At 47.6% G+C, this 17611-nt stretch overlaps 1 protein-coding gene across 4 annotated transcripts in view; it reads left to right on the forward strand.

Moving 5' to 3' along the window:
• foxp4 (forkhead box P4) overlaps positions 1-17611 on the forward strand; it is a 441139-nt gene that overhangs the window by 401222 nt on the left and 22306 nt on the right. For 3 of the 4 annotated variants that reach the window (XM_059653290.1, XM_059653291.1, XM_059653293.1), the window contains 2 exons: positions 16097-16218; positions 17352-17421. In XM_059653290.1, coding sequence (XP_059509273.1) covers positions 16097-16218; positions 17352-17421 — 192 coding nt within the window. The remainder of the gene's footprint in view (positions 1-16096; positions 16219-17351; positions 17422-17611) is intronic. The other variant, XM_059653292.1, reaches the window with a different exon arrangement.

The following is a 17611-nucleotide window of genomic DNA, read 5'->3' on the forward strand; positions in this document are numbered from 1 at the left end:
TTCAAATTGCTGTTAATGTTTTAACAGAATGAATAAATCTTCTATCACAAATTGGAAATGCAAATATAAATGCAGGCCTTTATCTGAAATTGAGGTCATTCTAATTTGCAAAGTTGAGGAGAGCAGCTCTTATGTGAGGCAGTGTTACTGTGTTCATAATTATACAGTTAGGTGACAAAGTGGAATGAGAGATGGGGGTTGGTGAAAGATAGGGGATGGGGAGAGACAGCAGCAGAGAGAGAGAGATAAAGAAAGGAACAGAGGTAGAGAAATTGAGAGCAACAGAGAATGTGACAGACAAAGACAGAGACAGAAAGAGGTAGATCGAGAGGAAACGAGAGAGAGAGAGAGAGCGTAATGGAGGCTCAGACCAGTACAAAAAAGAGACAAATAAATGAAAAGCAGAGACATGTAAGTGGAGGGGATGTTCGTGCAGACACAGGCAAAGAGAGGGTTAGAGGAGCAGATAGCGAGACATGTAATGCGACCAAATGCTGGCAAAGCATTTCAGGCATTTCAGCCTACGAGGAGTGTCTGAGAACAGGATTGTGGGGTGCACTGATGAGGTGTTGCTTCCAGGTCTGGGAGGGGAGGGGAGGGAGGAGCAGCCAGGAGATCGAGCGGCCCCAGTCTCTGCAGAATGTCCACTGGATAGCCCCAGACAGAAGCCTCAGTGCCACAGGCACTGACACATGGGCAAACACAGGACATGGAATAGCAGAAGAATTCAAGTGGGAAATGTGCTCAAGGATGGCACAAAATAGCACATGAGTCAAAAGATCAAATTACTGGAAAATCCCAGAAAACCTGGAACAAATAGTCACCCTGAGAGAGAGGGAGAGATTGTGCTGCATGTTTCTGCATGTGTAACATGGATTAACTCCCCAGCCACTCAGGTTTCTCAGTCTCCCTGTCCAGGTCCCTTCCCTGTCACTTTCTCTGTTTGAGAGGCTTGGTCTCCAGTCTCACAGGCTGCAGGCCAGTTTAATGGGTGCCAGTATCAGAGGAAATTATTGAGATGGAAGACTGGGGAGTCAACCAGAAATGGCGGGGGCGGGGGGGGGTTAATTTAGATTGGCCATTTCGAGGGCTGGTGAGAGGTCAATTGGGGTCACCATGGTGGAGGTCAGTGAATCTGTGAAGTGCTGTCTGTGAGGGTGCTGTTAAATTTGCTGGGACTTGGGGAAACATGGCTAACAGTGCATCAATTTCAAAAGCTTAGCAGTAAAGAACTTTGAAACCTTGTTACCTCAAAATTCAGTCTACTTAGGTCCAAGGGCTATTAGGGATGGCCAATAAATGCTGCCCCAACCAACAATGTCTACATTCAATAAAGGAGTTTCAGAAAGTTGTCATTCTGATCTGCATCCATGAACCTGGTTCGCTTCTCAATCATCATCCAGCCTCACTCACAGTCAGAAATGAATAGTGCAAAGCAGGTTCCTAACAGGACTCCAATCCCTGAGGTGATAAAATGTGAGGCTGGATGAACACAGCAGGCCCAGCAGCATCTCAGGAGCACAAAAGCTGACGTTTCGGGCCTAGACCCTTCATCAGAGAGGGGGATGGGGAGAGGGAACTGGAATAAATAGGGAGAGAGGGGGAGGCGGACCGGAGATGGAGAGAAAAGAAGATACAAGAGAGTTGCAATGGGAGAGAGATTCCCTGAGGTTGGTCCGGAGGGAGGAGGGTAACTTCTTCAGGTTAGGCATCCCTGGAAGAGGCTTCACAGTGAGGTTAAAATAGTATCAGAGATAATGGGAACTGCAGATGCTGGAGAATTCCAAGATGATAAAATGTGAGGCTGGATGAACACAGCAGGCCAAGCAGTTACCAAAGTTACCCTCCTCCCTCCGGACCAACCTCAGGGAATCTCTCTCCCATTACAACTCTCTTGTATCTTCTTTTCTCTCCATCTCCAGTCCGCCTCCCCCTCTCTCCCTATATATTCCAGTTCCCTCTCCCCATCCCCCTCTCTGATGAAGGGTCTAGGCCCGAAACGTCAGCTTTTGTGCTCCTGAGATGCTGCTTGGCCTGCTGTGTTCATCCAGCCTCACATTTTATCATCTTGGAATTCTCCAGCATCTGCAGTTCCCATTATCTCCAATCCCTGAGGATTGGACACAATCTGCCATTTACTGTCCCCCCAACTCTGACATTTTGATACATTCAAATTCATCGCAATGACAGGGTGCGAGAGACTTGGAAAGGAAGATTGACATCAGGATAACGTGTTTCTTATAATAAATTCTGAATTTTTATTTTTAAGTATTCCCAATCACACATGATGTAAAAACAGCTGAATTAAAAATGATAATGCCCTCCATCACCAGACAAGGAACATGAAGCAATTTGTTAGCCTCTTGGGAGAATTGTAAGCAACTTTGTCTGGTCACATTCTATATAGACTTGGAGCTGCTCATGAAGGCATTGTAATAAACTCTGCTTGAAAGAAACAATATTTGCTTTGTGTTGTGGATTGGGTTAAGCCTTTACTTGCTGGGGAGGAGTGATTAGCAGGTGACGCTCGGTCTTGTTTCATTGCACTGGTCATCATTTTGTCATTTTGCTGCCTGTCTTCCCTTACCCAATCCGTTATTACCTCAACACTTTATCATTTCCATGCTTTCCTTTTCAGTGTCCACTCCCACCCTCTGTAAACTTGAGCTCATCCAAAACGTTGCAGCCCATTCGGTCACTTACATCAAGTTCCAATTTCCCACCATCCCAGTGCACGCTGTCCTACACCAGCTCACAATCTGTCAATGCCTTGATTTTAAGATGCTCCTTGTTTTTAAATCCTTTCTTGGCCTTAGTGCTCCCTGTCTCTATAATCCCTACCACCAGGTCCAGAGTCCTTCAGGACCTCTGCAATCCTCCAATTCTGACCATTTGCCATCCCCTATTTTAATCACTCCATCATTTGCAGCAGCATGAACCTTGAGCTTTGGAATTAGCTTTATGACCATTATCCTCGAACTCCAATTCGTCTGTTTTGTTCATCAGTTCAGTTATAATCTCTCCCTGGAAGGCTGACCACGATGAGTTCCCCATCTGGGTGCCTTGGCCTCCCCTTATCAACTCAATCCACATTATCAACTCAATCAGCCAGTTACGGTCATCATCCATTTCCTCCTTTCTTTCCCTCTCCTACATATTCTAGTAATCTTCCACTTCAATAGCTGACTCTGTATCATCTTCTGTGGTGATGCCACCTTCCTCTCCTTGTTATTACACACCAATGTCAAAAAGAAAAAGGCAGCGTACATAAGGTGGAGGAAGCAAGGGTCTAGCACAGCTTTAGAGGATTACAGGCTTGCTTAGAAGGAGCTCAAAAGTGGACTGAGGAGGGCCAGGAGGGGGCATGAAAAAGGCTTGGCATCAAGAATTAGGGAGAACCCGAAGGCATTTTACTCATACGTGAGGAATAAGAGAATGATCAGGGAGAAGGTAGGGCCGATCAGGGATAGCATAGGGAACTTGTGCGTGGAGTCTGAGCAGATAGGGGAAACCCTAAATGAGTTTTTTGCTTCGGTTTTCACTAAGGAAAGGGACCTTGTTGTGAATGAGAACTTTGAGGAGCAGGAAAACAGGCTTGAACAGATCAAGATTGAGGAAGTTGATGTGCTGGAAATTTTGGCAAACATTAAGATTGATATGTCCCCAAGGCCAGACCAGATTTATCCTAGGTTGCTCCAGGAAGCGAGAAAGGAGGTTGCTAAGCCGCTGGCAAAGATCTTTGCTTCCTCACTCTCCATGAGTACCAGAAGATTGAAGGGAGGCAAATGTTGTTCCTCTTTTCAAGAAAGGGAATAGGGAAATCCCTGGAAATTACAGACCAGTCAGTCTTACGTCTGTGGTCAGCAAGATTTTGGAAAGAATTCTGAGGGATAGGATTTATGACTATTTAGAAAAGCATAGCGTGATTAAAGGGGGTCAACATGGCTTTGTGAGGGGCAGGTCATGCCTTACAAATCTTATTGAGTTCTTTGAGGAGGTCACGAGACAAGTTGACGAGGGTCGAGCATTGGATGTGGTGTACATGGACTTCAGCAAGGCATTTGATAAGGTTCCCCATGGCAGGCTCATTCATAAAGTCAGGAGGTATGGGATTTAGGGTGATTTGGCTGTCTGGATTCAGAATTGGTTGGCTGACAGGAGGCAGAGAGTGGTTGTAGATGGTAAGTATTCTGCCTGGAGGTCAGTGCTGAGTGGTGTCCCACAGGGCTCTGTTCTTGGGCCTCTGCTCTTTGTAATTTTTATAAATGACTTGGATGAATAGGTTGAAGGGTGGGTTCGTATGTTTGCTGATGACATAAGGTTGGAGGTGCCGTTGATAGTATCGAGGGCTATTGCAGGCTTCAGCGAGACATTGACAGTATGCAGAGCTGGGCTGAGAAATGGCAGATGGAGTTCAATCTGGACAAATGCGAAGTGATGCATTTTGGAAGGTCGAACTTAAATGCTGAATATAGGATTAAAGGCAGGATTCTCAGCAGTGCGGAGGAACAGCGGGATCTTGGTGTTCAAGTGCATTGCTCCCTCAAAGTTGCCACCCAAGTGGATAAGGTTGTTAAGAAAGCATATGGTGTTTTGGCTTTCATTAACAGGGGGATCGAGTTTAAGAGCCACGAGGTTATGCTGCAGCTCTACAAAACCCTGGTGAGACCACACTTGGAATATTGTGTCCAGTTCTGGTCGCCCTATTGTAGGAAAGATGTGGAGGCTTTGGAGAGGGTGCAAAGGAGGTTTACCAGGATGCTGCCTGGACTGGAGGGCTTGTCTTACGAGGAGAGGTTGACTGAGCTCGGACTTTTCTCTCTGGAGAGAAGGAGGAAGAGAGGTGACCTGATCGAGGTGTACAAGGTAATGGGAGGCATGGATAGAGTCGATACCAGGGACTTTTCCCCAGGGCAGGATTGACTGCCACGAGGGGTCATAGTTTGAAGGTGTTAGGAGGAAGGTACAGTGGAGATGTCAGAGGGAGGTTCTTCACCCAGAGTTGTGAGCGCATGGAATAGTTTGCCAGTGGTAGTCGTGGAAGCAGAGTCATTAGTGACAATTAAGCGACTGCTGGACATGCACATGGACAGCAGTGAATTGAGGGGAATGTAGGTGAGGTTATTTTATTTTTGGATTAGGATTATTCCATGGCACAACATCGTGGGCCGAAGAGCCTGCACTGTGTTTACTTTTCTATGTTCTATGTTCTATGTTCTAATTTCCTCTTCTCTAGGTATTCCAGCCTTTCTTCATTAGCCTTCCATGAATGTCCAGCTTGTGTGGAATATGTTTTGATATGTCACCACCTCACATATATTCAGATTATGGAGTGTCTCTTTAGATGACAAAACATAGACTGAAAAAATGTCTTTCTTAAATTTTGGCTTCAGTTCCTTCGATGTTAGGATGTTCTTCATTCCAGCAAAGTCGGTCTGGGGACTGCCTTAGTTCTTTGTCAGATCTCCCAATCATTTCTGTTAATCAGGATCTGCGAACCTTTTCACTTTGTCCAAGTCTTGTCTGTTTACTTTGGTCTTCACTTCCAAAATTTACCACCATTGTTCTTCTTCACATTCATTCTTAATCCATGTTCTTCACTCCTTTCTCTTACTTTGTTAGGAATTTCTTGTGCTGCCCCATCTTGCTCCTCAATCGACGCGGGGGCAACAGCCTAACACAACATGTTGATGATTTGCTCCTCGGGTGGTAACTGTGGTAGTTTGTCTCTGTCGCTGGAGGCCGCTTGTTTTTGTGGGAGAGCACTCCGCGGATGGATCATGTACCTCGTTTGTCCCCTTTTGGATTGAAAAGCCACCTGACAAACCATTATCACGTCTCACCACAGGAAGCACTTTCGAACATTTTACAGCATCAAAATGTGAGATATTGTTATAACAGAGAGACTCACTGATACACTGCAGCTAAAAGCAGGCATAGGCCCTTCAACCCCTCAAGCTCATCCTGCAATTCAGTAACATCATAGCTGATCTAATTCTGGACTCAGCTCCAAATTCCTACCTGAAAATAATTTCCTGAAACGCATTCACCTGCAGGGAGACAGGATATTTGCACAAACCTTGACAGCTGTCTGAGAGCTGAATGAATTGGTATTAACACCTCGAGAAAAACCAATGAACAGTGGCCACTCTTCCCCTCTGAGAGATAGTCTCGCTGAGGCAGTACCTACAGCTGGGCCAACAATGGGCTGTCCAGGCTCACAAAACCTCAGTGTGAGACTGTTCAAAGTCTGATTGGTGGTAGTCTGTCCCCTTTCCTTGTCACCGTTAAAAGCATTTAAAACCAATTCCTGTGGTAACCTCCCTACAGCCTTGCTTAACTGTTTGCTCCTTTCAATGAGTTTAGGTGGTGGGGCATATTAAATGCCTTTGGTGTTGTGGAAACTGTGGTTCAGTGATTAGCTCTGAAATATTTTGATAGGCAGAACATCAAGAGGCATTATAAGATGAAGAGTATAATTCTAAGAGGGGAGCAGGGGCAGAAGGACCTGGGTGCATCTGTGCATAAGTTACGAGAGGTAGAAGTAAAGTGGGAGAGAACAGTTAATAAAGTGAAGAATCCTGGGCTTTAGTAATAGGGGCATGAGCACAGGAGAAAGGAAGTCAAAATACAAGACCTGAGGTTGGCCTCAACTGGAGTATTGTGTACAGTTCTGATTCTAAACTTTGAGAAGGATGCGAGCAATCAGAGACAGTGCGGAAGCGGGTTACGTCAGTTGATCCAAGAATGAAGAACTTTGGTTATGATGTTAGATTGGACATGTTGGGTCAGTCCTCCTTAGAGAAGAGAAGGCTGAGAGGAGATTTGATATAAATTTTCCAAATCAGGAGGAATATGGACAGGGTGAGCAGGGAGAAATTGTTCCATTGATGAAAGATTTGAGAATGGGGAGGGCACACATTTAAAGTAATGAAAAAAGGAAGCAAAAGTGATTTGAGGAGAAATGTTTTCACACAGTGAGTGAGTAAGCTTAGGAATGCTGGATTGGTGGAAGTACATTCAAACAAGATTTTTAAATGTGAATTGGATAGTTATTTGTAAAGGAACAATGTGCAGACTTACAGGAAGAAGGCAGGAGAATGACACTTGGTGAGGTTCTCCCTCAGAGAGCCGGTGGGGGAACAATGGGTTGAATGGCCTCATTCTGCAGGGTGACTTCTACAGCTCTGGGTCAGAGGCACCAACATTGCCGAGAGCTGAGCACATTCTGAGCCTGACACTTCCTGCCCAGCATCGCTGAAGCTGAAATGATGAACTGAGAATCTGGAAAAGCTCAGCAAGTCTATCTGTGGAGAGAAGGGCCTGCCCTCTCAGGTGAATATAAAAATTACATTGTGCTGTTGGAAGGAAGGGCTGTGCATTCTCCCTGGACTGAGGCAAATAGGTATCTCTCAACCAACATCACAAAAGCAAATGTCTGGTCATCATTTCATTGATGGGATCTTGTAGTGTGCAAGCTGGTTCCTGTACATAGTGATGACCTTTGTACATTACTGTGTCTGTTTCCCTGTGTCAGTCTGTGTGTGTGACTCTGTATGTGAATGTGGGGCCATGTGATTGGGTATCTGTATCTATGACTCTGTTTATCTTGTCTGTTTCTATGTGCTTCATGATCCACTTGGGAATGTGCCTTACACCCAAGCCCCCTATTCCTAGGGTTATCGTGAAAGATTTAATCACACTACTCAAAACCGCCCAATTTCCCTGCCTAATGGACTAGGTTAACAAGAAAAACTGGCCAGGATTCTGCAGTTAACCACAAACTATTGCTAATTTCAAATAAATCAGTTCCAACCATGGCAAAACAGATTGTGAATGATCAATTTATTAATGTATAACTTAATCTCTTCACCTTTTGTAAACACTGGCAAATAGACAAAACAAAAATCCGTAAAGTTCATAGATGAAGAAAAATATGTGGAAATGTTGTCCAATAGCACCACTCCACAGAAATCAGTGAGGTATCTTCTGATTTTTCCCAAATCTTTCTGATCTCCAACCTTCCTCTTTCTGAGTGCCCTCAGTTTAATGACAGAGGACACAGGGTGATTGGCACACGAACTTCACTAACTTGGCCACTGGTTAGAAGCAACAGCTACAGGCAAATGGTGAGTGAGATGAGTGAAATGTCTTCCAATTCTTTGTTAAATCTCTGCAAGGAGAGGGAGATGTTGTTATTTTTAGAATCTGGGGGCTCCCGGTGTGTTGTCCACACGGAGGCTGTACACATGTCAAAAGCCAATCAAAGAGCTTTCGTCATTCTGAGCCCCCTCCTGACCGACATAATTGCTCCTGATTAAATAAACTAAACGCAGACTGAATGTGGGCACAACTGCCCTGACCACACACCGACAGTACCAATCAGCCCAAGGATCCTCCCAAGGCAGCAGTGGACTCACAGTATCACAGTGAATCCCAGTAACTTGTTTTAAAATGGCAGCACCTCTTTCCAACAGCAGTGCTCCCTCAGCACTGATACCCCCGAGAGTGCAGCATTCCTCCAGCACTGATGCCCCCCGACAGTGCAGCGCTCCCTCAGCACTGACCCCCCCCGACAGTGAGGCACTCCCTCAGCACTGATCCCCCCCAAGAGTGCAGCACTCCCTCAGCACTGACCCTCCGACAGTACAGCACTCCCTCAGCACTGACCCTCCGACAGTGCAGCACTCCCTCAGCACTGACCCTCAGACAGCGCCCACTCCCTCAGTACTGACCCTCTGACAGTGCGGCGCCCCCTTAGTACTGACCCTCTGACAGTGCGCCACTCCCTCAGCACTGACCCTCCGACAGCGCCCACTCCCTCAGTACTGACCCTCTGACAGTGCGCCACTCCCTCTGTACTGACTCTCTGACAGTGCGGCGCCCCCTTAGTACTGACCCTCTGACAGTGCGCCACTCCCTCAGTGCTGACCCTCTGACAGTGCGGCGCTCCCTCAGTTCTGACCCTCTGATACTGTGGCAGTTCCTCAGCACTCACTGTACTGTTCTGCACCACTTTCTCAATATTCCTGTCACAGTTGTGTCTGGGCATAAGAGAGCAGAGATCATTTCAAACTTCACGATCTGAAAGATATAACAAAGTTAGCCAGGTTGACCTCAAAGAATATGAGTTCCCTGACTGGGACCGTTGGTCTGGTTCAATCAGGGAGACCCAGCTGACAGATTAAAAAAGGAGTGTCAGGCATCCTGGCCCTCTGAGAGCTCTCTCTGAGGGAGCCGGGTCAGTCTCAAGGGCCTTCTACTTTAAACTAAATGAGGATTTGGTGACAAGATACCAGCCCCTGTCGAGTTATTTCAAAAGGCAGGGGAGGAGTTATCTGCCACCAACGCAAGGCGACAATATTTTCTTACTCCGCTTGTTACTCATTGCCAATCTTTTCATAAAGGTTTCATGGGAAAGGTATCATAAATTAAATCTGCTTCTTTGCTGACTGGCCTTAACACAATGGCAACTTCAAGTCATGAAAATATTCTTTTTGAATTTTTTTTTCTCTTTTGGTGAGGAGTACCAGTAATGTAATCTTTGCAGAGTAAATTACCTCGTTGCAAAATCCAAAACATGCAGAAATCTCTACGAAATTGTAAAGAGACCATTGAAGGACTTGGGTTTAAGAAATGATTTCTGTTGTGATCTGGGATAACTAGGAGTGAATGAATACCCTAGTTTTACTGACTTTGAATAATGTAGTTTCTATTCAGTGGCACTGCTCTTTTTAAAATAACATTTGCAGCACAATAGCACTCCTGTCAACCTCATTTCATTGTCTCGTATTTAATTTTATTGATGGTACTTCAGATAAGCTTTTAAAGTATTCCTTTAAAATGGGACTGGTTTCCTACATGTTAATTATTCTTGAGGATTATTGAAGGGCACTTTCAAAATGCAAATATAAATACACAGCATGGCATTGCTAGTGTAAATGTCTCTATGTCTGTGCCTGTACGTTTGCCTGTGCATGTTTTTTATGTGTGTGCATGTGTGTGTACCTTTGTGTCTTTGTTTGTGTGCATGCATATGTCTGAGGATGCATATGTGTGCACATGTGTGGGCACACGTGTGCGTTTGTATCTGTGTGAATGTCTGTATACATGTGTGTGAGGATGAGTGTGTGCATGTGTGAGAGTGTGCATGGGTGTGCTGTGCATGTATGTGCCTGCATTTATGGGGGTTGATGTTCATGAGTGTCTGTGCATGTGTGTAAGTGTGTGTGTGTGTGTGTGTGTGTGTGTGTGTGTGTGTGTGTGTGTGTGTGTGTGTGTGTGTGTGTGTGTGTGAGAGAGAGAGAGAGAGAGAGAGAGAGCATGTGGGTGCTGACTGACCATCAGCCTCCCCTTCACATTGGAGGATTATCAATGGTATATGGCATAAAGCATGCCAAACAGTTCATTCTGGGGAATCTACTCCCTCTGTTCTCATCTGAGTCTACATCAGAAGCCACAATTCCCCTGTCTCTTGATTACTGTCTGCTTTCCCTTTATTTTTTTTTCTTATTCACTCACGGGATGTGGGTGTCGCTGGCTGGGGCAACATTTCTTGCCTGTTCCTAGTTGCCCTTGAGAAGGTGAGGGTGACCTGCCTTCTTGAACCGCTGCAGTCTATGTGCTGTCGGTAGTGAATTTGTGCAGTGCATCTCGTAGATAGCAGCAGTGTGTAATGTTAAGTGACAATGGTGGAGGGAGTGAATGCTTGTGGATGTAGTGCCAATAAAATGGGCTTCTTTGTCCTGGATGGTGTCAAGTTTGTTGAGTGTTGTTGGAGCAGCCCCCATCCAGGCAAGTGGGGAGTATTCCATCCCGCTCTTTACTTGTGCCTTGTAGATGGTGGAAATACTTTGGGGAGTCAGGAGGTGAGGTACTCACTGCAGGATTCACAGCTTCTGACCTGCTCGTGCAGCCACTGTGTTTATGTGGTGAGTCCAGTTGAGTTTCTGGTCAATGATAACCCCCAGGATGGTGATATGGGGGATTCAGTGATGGTAACACCATTGAATATCAAGGGGTAATGGTTAGATTGTCTCTTATTGGAGATGGTCATAGCCTGGCATTTGTGTGGTGTGAATGTTCCTTTCCACTTCTTAAAAATTCATACACGGGATGAGGGTGTCACTGGCCAGGCAGCATTTCTTGCCCATCCCTAATTGCCCAGAGGGCAGTTAAGAGTCAACCACATTGCTGTGGGTTTGGAGTCACATGTTGACCAGACTGGGTAAGGATGGCAGTTTCCTTCCCTAAAGGACATGAGTGAACCTGATTGGATTTTCCAATAACAGACAATGGATTCATGGTCATCATTAGCCTCTTATTTCCAAATATTTTTATTGAATTCAAGTTCCACCATCTGCCATGGCAGGAGTCGAACCTGGGCCCCCAGAAAATTGCTTGGATCTCTAGATGAGCAGTCTGTTGGAAATACCTTCAGGATATTGTCTCCCTTTGTACCCATGTCAGCCCAAGCCTGGATCTTGTCCAGATCTTGTTGCATTTGAACACGGGCTCCTTCAGTACCTGAGGAGTTGGTAATGGTGCTGAACATTGTGCAATCATCGGTGAACATTCTTACCTCTGCCCTGATGATGGAGGGAAGGTCATTGGTGAAGCGGCTGAAGATGTTTGGGCCGAGGACACTACCCTGAGGAACTCCTGCAGCGAAGCCCTGGAGCTGACATGATTGACCTCCAACAACCACAGCCACCTTCCTATGTGTCAGATATGACTCCAACCAGCTGACATGTTTCCCCCAGTACCCATTGATTCCAGTTTTGCTACAGCTTCATGATGCCACACTCAGTTGAATGTAGCCTTGATGCCAGGGACTGTCACTCTCCCCTCCCCTCTGGAATCTAGCTCTTCTGTCCATGTTTGAGCCAAGGCTGTAATGGGGTCAGGAGCTGAGTGGCCCTGGCAGAACTCAAACTGGGCGTCACTGAGCAGGTTATTGCTGAGCAGGTGCTGCTTGATAGCACTGTTACACTCACCTTCCATCATTTTACTGATGATCGAGATAAGATCACCGTTTTACTGTGATGTATTGAAGTGGTGCTACTGTCTAGCAGTTCTGTCCTTTAGGACCCGACCAGCTTGATCAGCCCTACTGCTGCCAAGCCACTCTTGGTGGTGGACACTAAAGTCCCCCACCCAGAGTATGTTTTGTGCCCTTGCCATCGTCAGTGCTTCCTCTTAGTGTTGTTCAACATGGAGGAATACTGATCCATCAGCTGAGGGAGGATGGTATGTGATAGCCAGCAGGAGGTTTCCTTGCCCATGTTTAACCTGAAGCTATGAGACTTCATGGGGTCCGGAGTCAATGGTGAGGATTCCCAGAGGAACTCCCTACCGACTGTATCTCACTGTGCCAGCCCCTCTGCTGGGCCTGTCCTGCTGGTGGGAGACGGATGGTGTTGGTGATGTCTGGGACGTTGTCATACCTTACAGACAACATCAGGCTGTTGCTTGACTCTATGAGAGAGTTGTCCCCATTTTTGCACCAGCCTCCAGATTGTTAATAAGGACGACTTTGCAGGGTTGACAGGGCTGCTTCTGCCGTTGTCTTTCCCTGTGCCTGGATTGATGCCAGGTGATCTGTCTGGTTACATTTCTTTGAGATTTTGTCATGATTGGCACAACTGAGTGGCTTGCTCGATGATTTCAGAGGGCGGTTGAGGGTTATCATAGAATCCTTACAGTGTGGAAGCAGGCCATTCAGCCCATCGAGTCAATACTAACCATCCAAAGGGCATCCCACCCAGACCAACCACCTCCCCTGTCTCAGTAACCCTGAATTCCCTATGGCTCATCCACCTACCCTGCACATCTTTGGACTGTGGGAGGAAACTGAAGTATCCGGAGACATGAGTAAAATGTGCGAACTCCACAGAGACAGTCACCAAAGGGTCGAATTGAAACTGGGTCCCTGGCACAGCGAAGCAGTAGTGCTAACCACTGAGCCACCATGCTGCCCCGACCACATTGCTCGTGCCTGGAGTCACAAGGAGGCCAGACTAAGTGAGGAAGGTAAATTTCCTTTCCTGGAGGACATTAATGAATTAGGTCAATGGAAACATCAATGGTTTCGTGATAGCTTTTACCCAAGCTTGTCTGGTACCATCCAGTCAATCTTCTCTGCAACTTCTCCAGTGCCTCGATATTCTTTAGAAATCAAGCAACAACGTATAGTAATCACTGAGGAAGTAAAGGTGATTGGGCAAAAGGCAGCAAAGTGGAGTTCAGGACGATCAGACCATCCATGGTATCACTGAAATCAGAGTAGACGCAGTGGGCTGAATGGCCTATTTCTGCTTATTCCTATAAGTCTGGACAAATGAAGATTTACTCAGTTAATACCGAATCAGTGATCAAACTCTGGCCACAAAACGGAAAAGTTGGTCTGGGTTAGAAAGAGGAAGAGAATTTGGTGAAACACTGAAAGCTGGGACCTGGAGTGTCTGAGAGATAGCAGGAACAGCAGGTGCTGAAGAATCTGAGATAACAAGGTGTAGAGCTGGATGAACACAGCAGGCCAAGCAGCAACTTAGGAGTAAGAAGGCTGTCGTTTCAGGCCTAAACCCTTCTGTGTCAGCCTTCCTGTCCCTCTGATGCTGCTTGGCCTGCTGTGTTCACCCAGCTCTACACCTTGTTATCCTGGAGTGTCTGCTTTTCGCTTGGCAAAGGCAGGGTGAGAGAGAGTCTTTACAATGTACACCTGTTGCTTAATCTGCCTCACTATTGCCAAGAGTGCAATCCCTCCCTCACACCATCGACAGGATTAAAGCAATTTCCAAGTAATCCTTTCCCTTCACCTTTCCCTGGACAGTCTAGTGTTCTGGGAGGGCTATTTTACTATCCGCAGTGTGCAGCCTGAGAGTGTGGTGGAGGTACGTAACACTGGGTTGTTGAAGGGAATTAATTAATTATCAGACTGGAAAATATTTGCAGTGCTACAGGGAAGAGGAACTGGGTGAACTACTCTTAAAAACTGCTGGTATCCACATGATGCCCCAAATGGCCTCTTTCTGTGTCACAGCCAATGTATATTTAAAGCAGGGATCTGGTTAGCTGGACAAGTAATCCGGCAGACTTTGAGCTTCTGTATGTACTTTCAGGTTGAATTATGTTGAACAATAAATCTGAAACAAAAGTCATACAAATAATTGGTAATGGTAAAAAAGTTGTCAGATTAAAATCTCAAATGACACACAGATATCCTGTTGTTCCTGCCCAGTCCATGTGTACCTCCAGTTCCACACGCCCAGCCTAGCACTCACTGTGCTTACGACAGAAAGTAACTGTAGGAGGGTCAGTGCTGAGGGAGTGGGCACTGATGGAGGGTCAGGGCTGAGGGAGTGGGCACTGTCAGGGGTCACTGCTGAGGGAGTGGGCACTGTCGGAGGGTCAGCACTTTGGGAGCGCCGCACCTTCGGAGGGTCAGTGCTGAGGGAGTGCCCACTGTCGGAGGGTCAGCGCTGAGGGTGCGCCGCACTGTCGGAGGGTCAGTGCTGAGGGAGCGCCGCACTGTCGGAGGGTCAGTGCTGAGGGAACGCCGCACTGTCGGAGGGTCAGTGCTGAGGGAGCACCGCACTGTCGGAGGGTCAGTGCTGAGGGAGCGCCGCACTGTCGGAGGGTCAGTGCTGAGGGAGCACCGCACTGTCGGAGGGTCAGTGCTGAGGGAACGCCGCACTGTCGGAGGGTCAGTGCTGAGGGAGCGCCGCACTGTCGGAGGGTCAGTGCTGAGGGAGCACCGCACTGTCGGAGGGTCAGTGCTGAGGGAGTGTCACACTGTCGGATGGTCAGCGCTGAGGGAGTGGGCACTGTCGGACGGTCAGCGCTGAGGGAGAGCCGCACTGTCAGAAGGTCAGTGCTGAGGGAGTGCCGCACTGTCGGAGGGTCTGTACTGAGGGAGCGCCGCACTGTCAGAGGGTCAGTGCTGAGGGAGTGATGCACTGTCGGAGGGTCAGCGCTGAGGGAGAGCCGCACTGTCAGAAGGTCAGTGCTGAGGGAGTGCCGCACTGTCGGAGGGTCTGTACTGAGGGAGCGCCGCACTGTCAGAGGGTCAGTACTGAGGGAGTGCTGCACTGTCAGAGGGTCAGTGCTGAGGGAGCGCCGCACTGTCGGAGGGCTAGTGCTGAGGGAGTGGGTACTGTCGGAGGGTCAGTGCTGAGGGAGTGCCACACTGTCGGAGGGCTAGTGCTGAGGGAGTGCTGCACTGTCGGAGGGTCAGTGCTGAGGGAGTGCCGCACTGTCGGAGTGTCAGTGCTGAGGGAGTGGGCACTGTCGGAGGGTCAGCGCTGAGGGAGTGCCGCACTGTCGGAGGGTCAGTGCTGACGGAGCGCCGCACTGTCGCCGGTCAGTGCTGATGGAGCGCCGCACTGTCGGAGGGTCAATGCTGAGGGAGCACTGCACTGTCGTACAGTCAGTGCTGAGGGAGTGCTGCACTGTCGGAGGGTCAGTACTGAGGGAGCGCCGCACTGACGGAGGGTCAGTGCTGAGGGAGTGCCGCACTGTCGGAGGGTCAGTGCTGAGGGAGTGCCGCACTGTCGGAGGGTCAGTGCTGAGGGAGTGCCGCACTGTCGGACGGTCAGTGCTGAGGGAGTGCCGCACTGTCGGACGGTCAGTGCTGAGGGAGCGCCACACTGTCAGAGGGTCAGTGCTGAGGGAGTGTCATGGTGTTGGAGGGTCAGTGCTGAGGGAGTGCCGCACTGTCAGCTGGTCAGTGCTGAGGGAGCGCCACACTTTCGGGTGGTCAGTGCTGAGGGAGCGCCACACTGTCAGAGGGTCAGTGCTGAGGGAGTGTCACGGTGTTGGAGGGCCAGTGCTGAGGGACCACCGCACTGTAATTTTTTTCATTCCGATTCCTTGATACTCAGAAATGTGTTGAAAAGCAGGAACAGCATGTTGGTACTCTGAAGGAAACAGGGAAAGGCTTGTTTCTTCTGGAAGGTAGGTATGAAATAGGTGAATGTGACTCCACAGTCTGATTGGAAAGCACTGCTCAGGATTGGCTGCAGCATTTCCTGGTAATATTCCTGACTTTCAGCTTACATCTCACCTATGTGTCTGTCCTCTCCCTTGTGTGTTACAGAACGCTGTGCGACACAACCTCAGCCTTCACAAATGTTTTGTACGAGTGGAGAACGTGAAAGGGGCAGTTTGGACAGTGGATGAAGTGGAGTACCAAAAGCGCAGGCCACCAAAGATGACTGGGTGAGATTTGGTTAAAATATCTCTTTCACTATCCTGACTGACCCTTAAACATTTGACATTTCAGGAGGCACCTGATCAGTGCCATCAGATGTTATGTCCGAGGACAGCAGTTTGGTGGCTTTCGGATGAGGATTAAATCACAATCAGGTTCGAATAGCTGCACACCTGTACAACTCATGATAACAAGAATGCTGACCCTTTACTCTGCGACGGAGGGATAGAGGGATGGAGTTTCTGGTTGAGATTGTTTTGCCAATATCACTGGTCAACCCCAACAATCTTATTATAATAAAATAAATCCTGTAGATATTGGGAATCGGAAGCAGATTGCTAGAAAAACTCAGCAGGTCTGGCAGCATCTGTGGAGAGAGAAAGCCAAGTTAAAGTTCCTGGTCTAGTGACCTCCTTCGGAGACTGACGTGCTGAGGTTGATGACTTACTGTGTTTTCTGTACCTGTATTTGAGAGTGAGATCAGAAGAACTTGTGTTTATGGCAACAGTCTTCAGTGGTTCAGCAGGATCTCCAAACCCACTCCCAGAAGGAAATGCCCAGCTTGTGTTGCCTGCAGACATCAGCACAGTGTGGGGAAATTTCCATCACACTGCAGTGACACTCACTATCTACACACGTGGCTTGGGCACTGCAGAAATACACCCAGCACAATGGGCTTCATGTAGAGAGCCATGCTCCACAACAGGGTGTATCACAGATATCTGTGGCTGTTGTCAGGGAAACTGATGCCCATTGACATAAGACAGTCTCATTTCCAAGAGGAAATTCTGGAGAAGAACAGGTGAAATGCCAACTCACTAGCTCAGTGAGCAGTCAAGATAGATTGTGTTGAGGTATTTCAATAAATACACGAGGGAGTCATGACTTGGAAGGAGAATCCTCTGACTTGGTATGACAGGGTTCATACAGTATGGGGTTGTATTTGGACTATGAACACTCTGTGAAATGGGATAAAGGTTACAGGAATTCATAATTCTTGGTAGGATTGTTGGCAAGTGAGAATTGAACTTTCCCAAGAGATGCGATGGGGAACCAACTCCAGACCGGATCGTTCTCTTCAGCAATTCAGTGGTGTTGAAGTCATATATCGATTTTCTAAATAAAGCACCTTTTCTTTCAGAAGTCCAACTCTAGTGAAGAATGTGATTACAGGACTTGCATATGGAGGAGCACTTAACCCCAGCTATCAGGTGAGAGCCATTCTCCAGCTCTCCTGGAGATAGTTAGAGTAATTGCTGGATACAACCTGACACCTTCCCCAATGCACTGAAACAGTTTGTACCGCACACTCTTTCATCATACATGTGGGGCTGTGTTTGGGTGTTTGTGTGTATGTGTGTGTGTGTGTATGTGTGTGTGAGGGAGTGTGTGTGTGAGGGT

The sequence above is a fragment of the Stegostoma tigrinum genome, chromosome 21 (assembly GCF_030684315.1).
Source record: "Stegostoma tigrinum isolate sSteTig4 chromosome 21, sSteTig4.hap1, whole genome shotgun sequence".
NCBI lineage: Eukaryota > Metazoa > Chordata > Chondrichthyes > Orectolobiformes > Stegostomatidae > Stegostoma > Stegostoma tigrinum.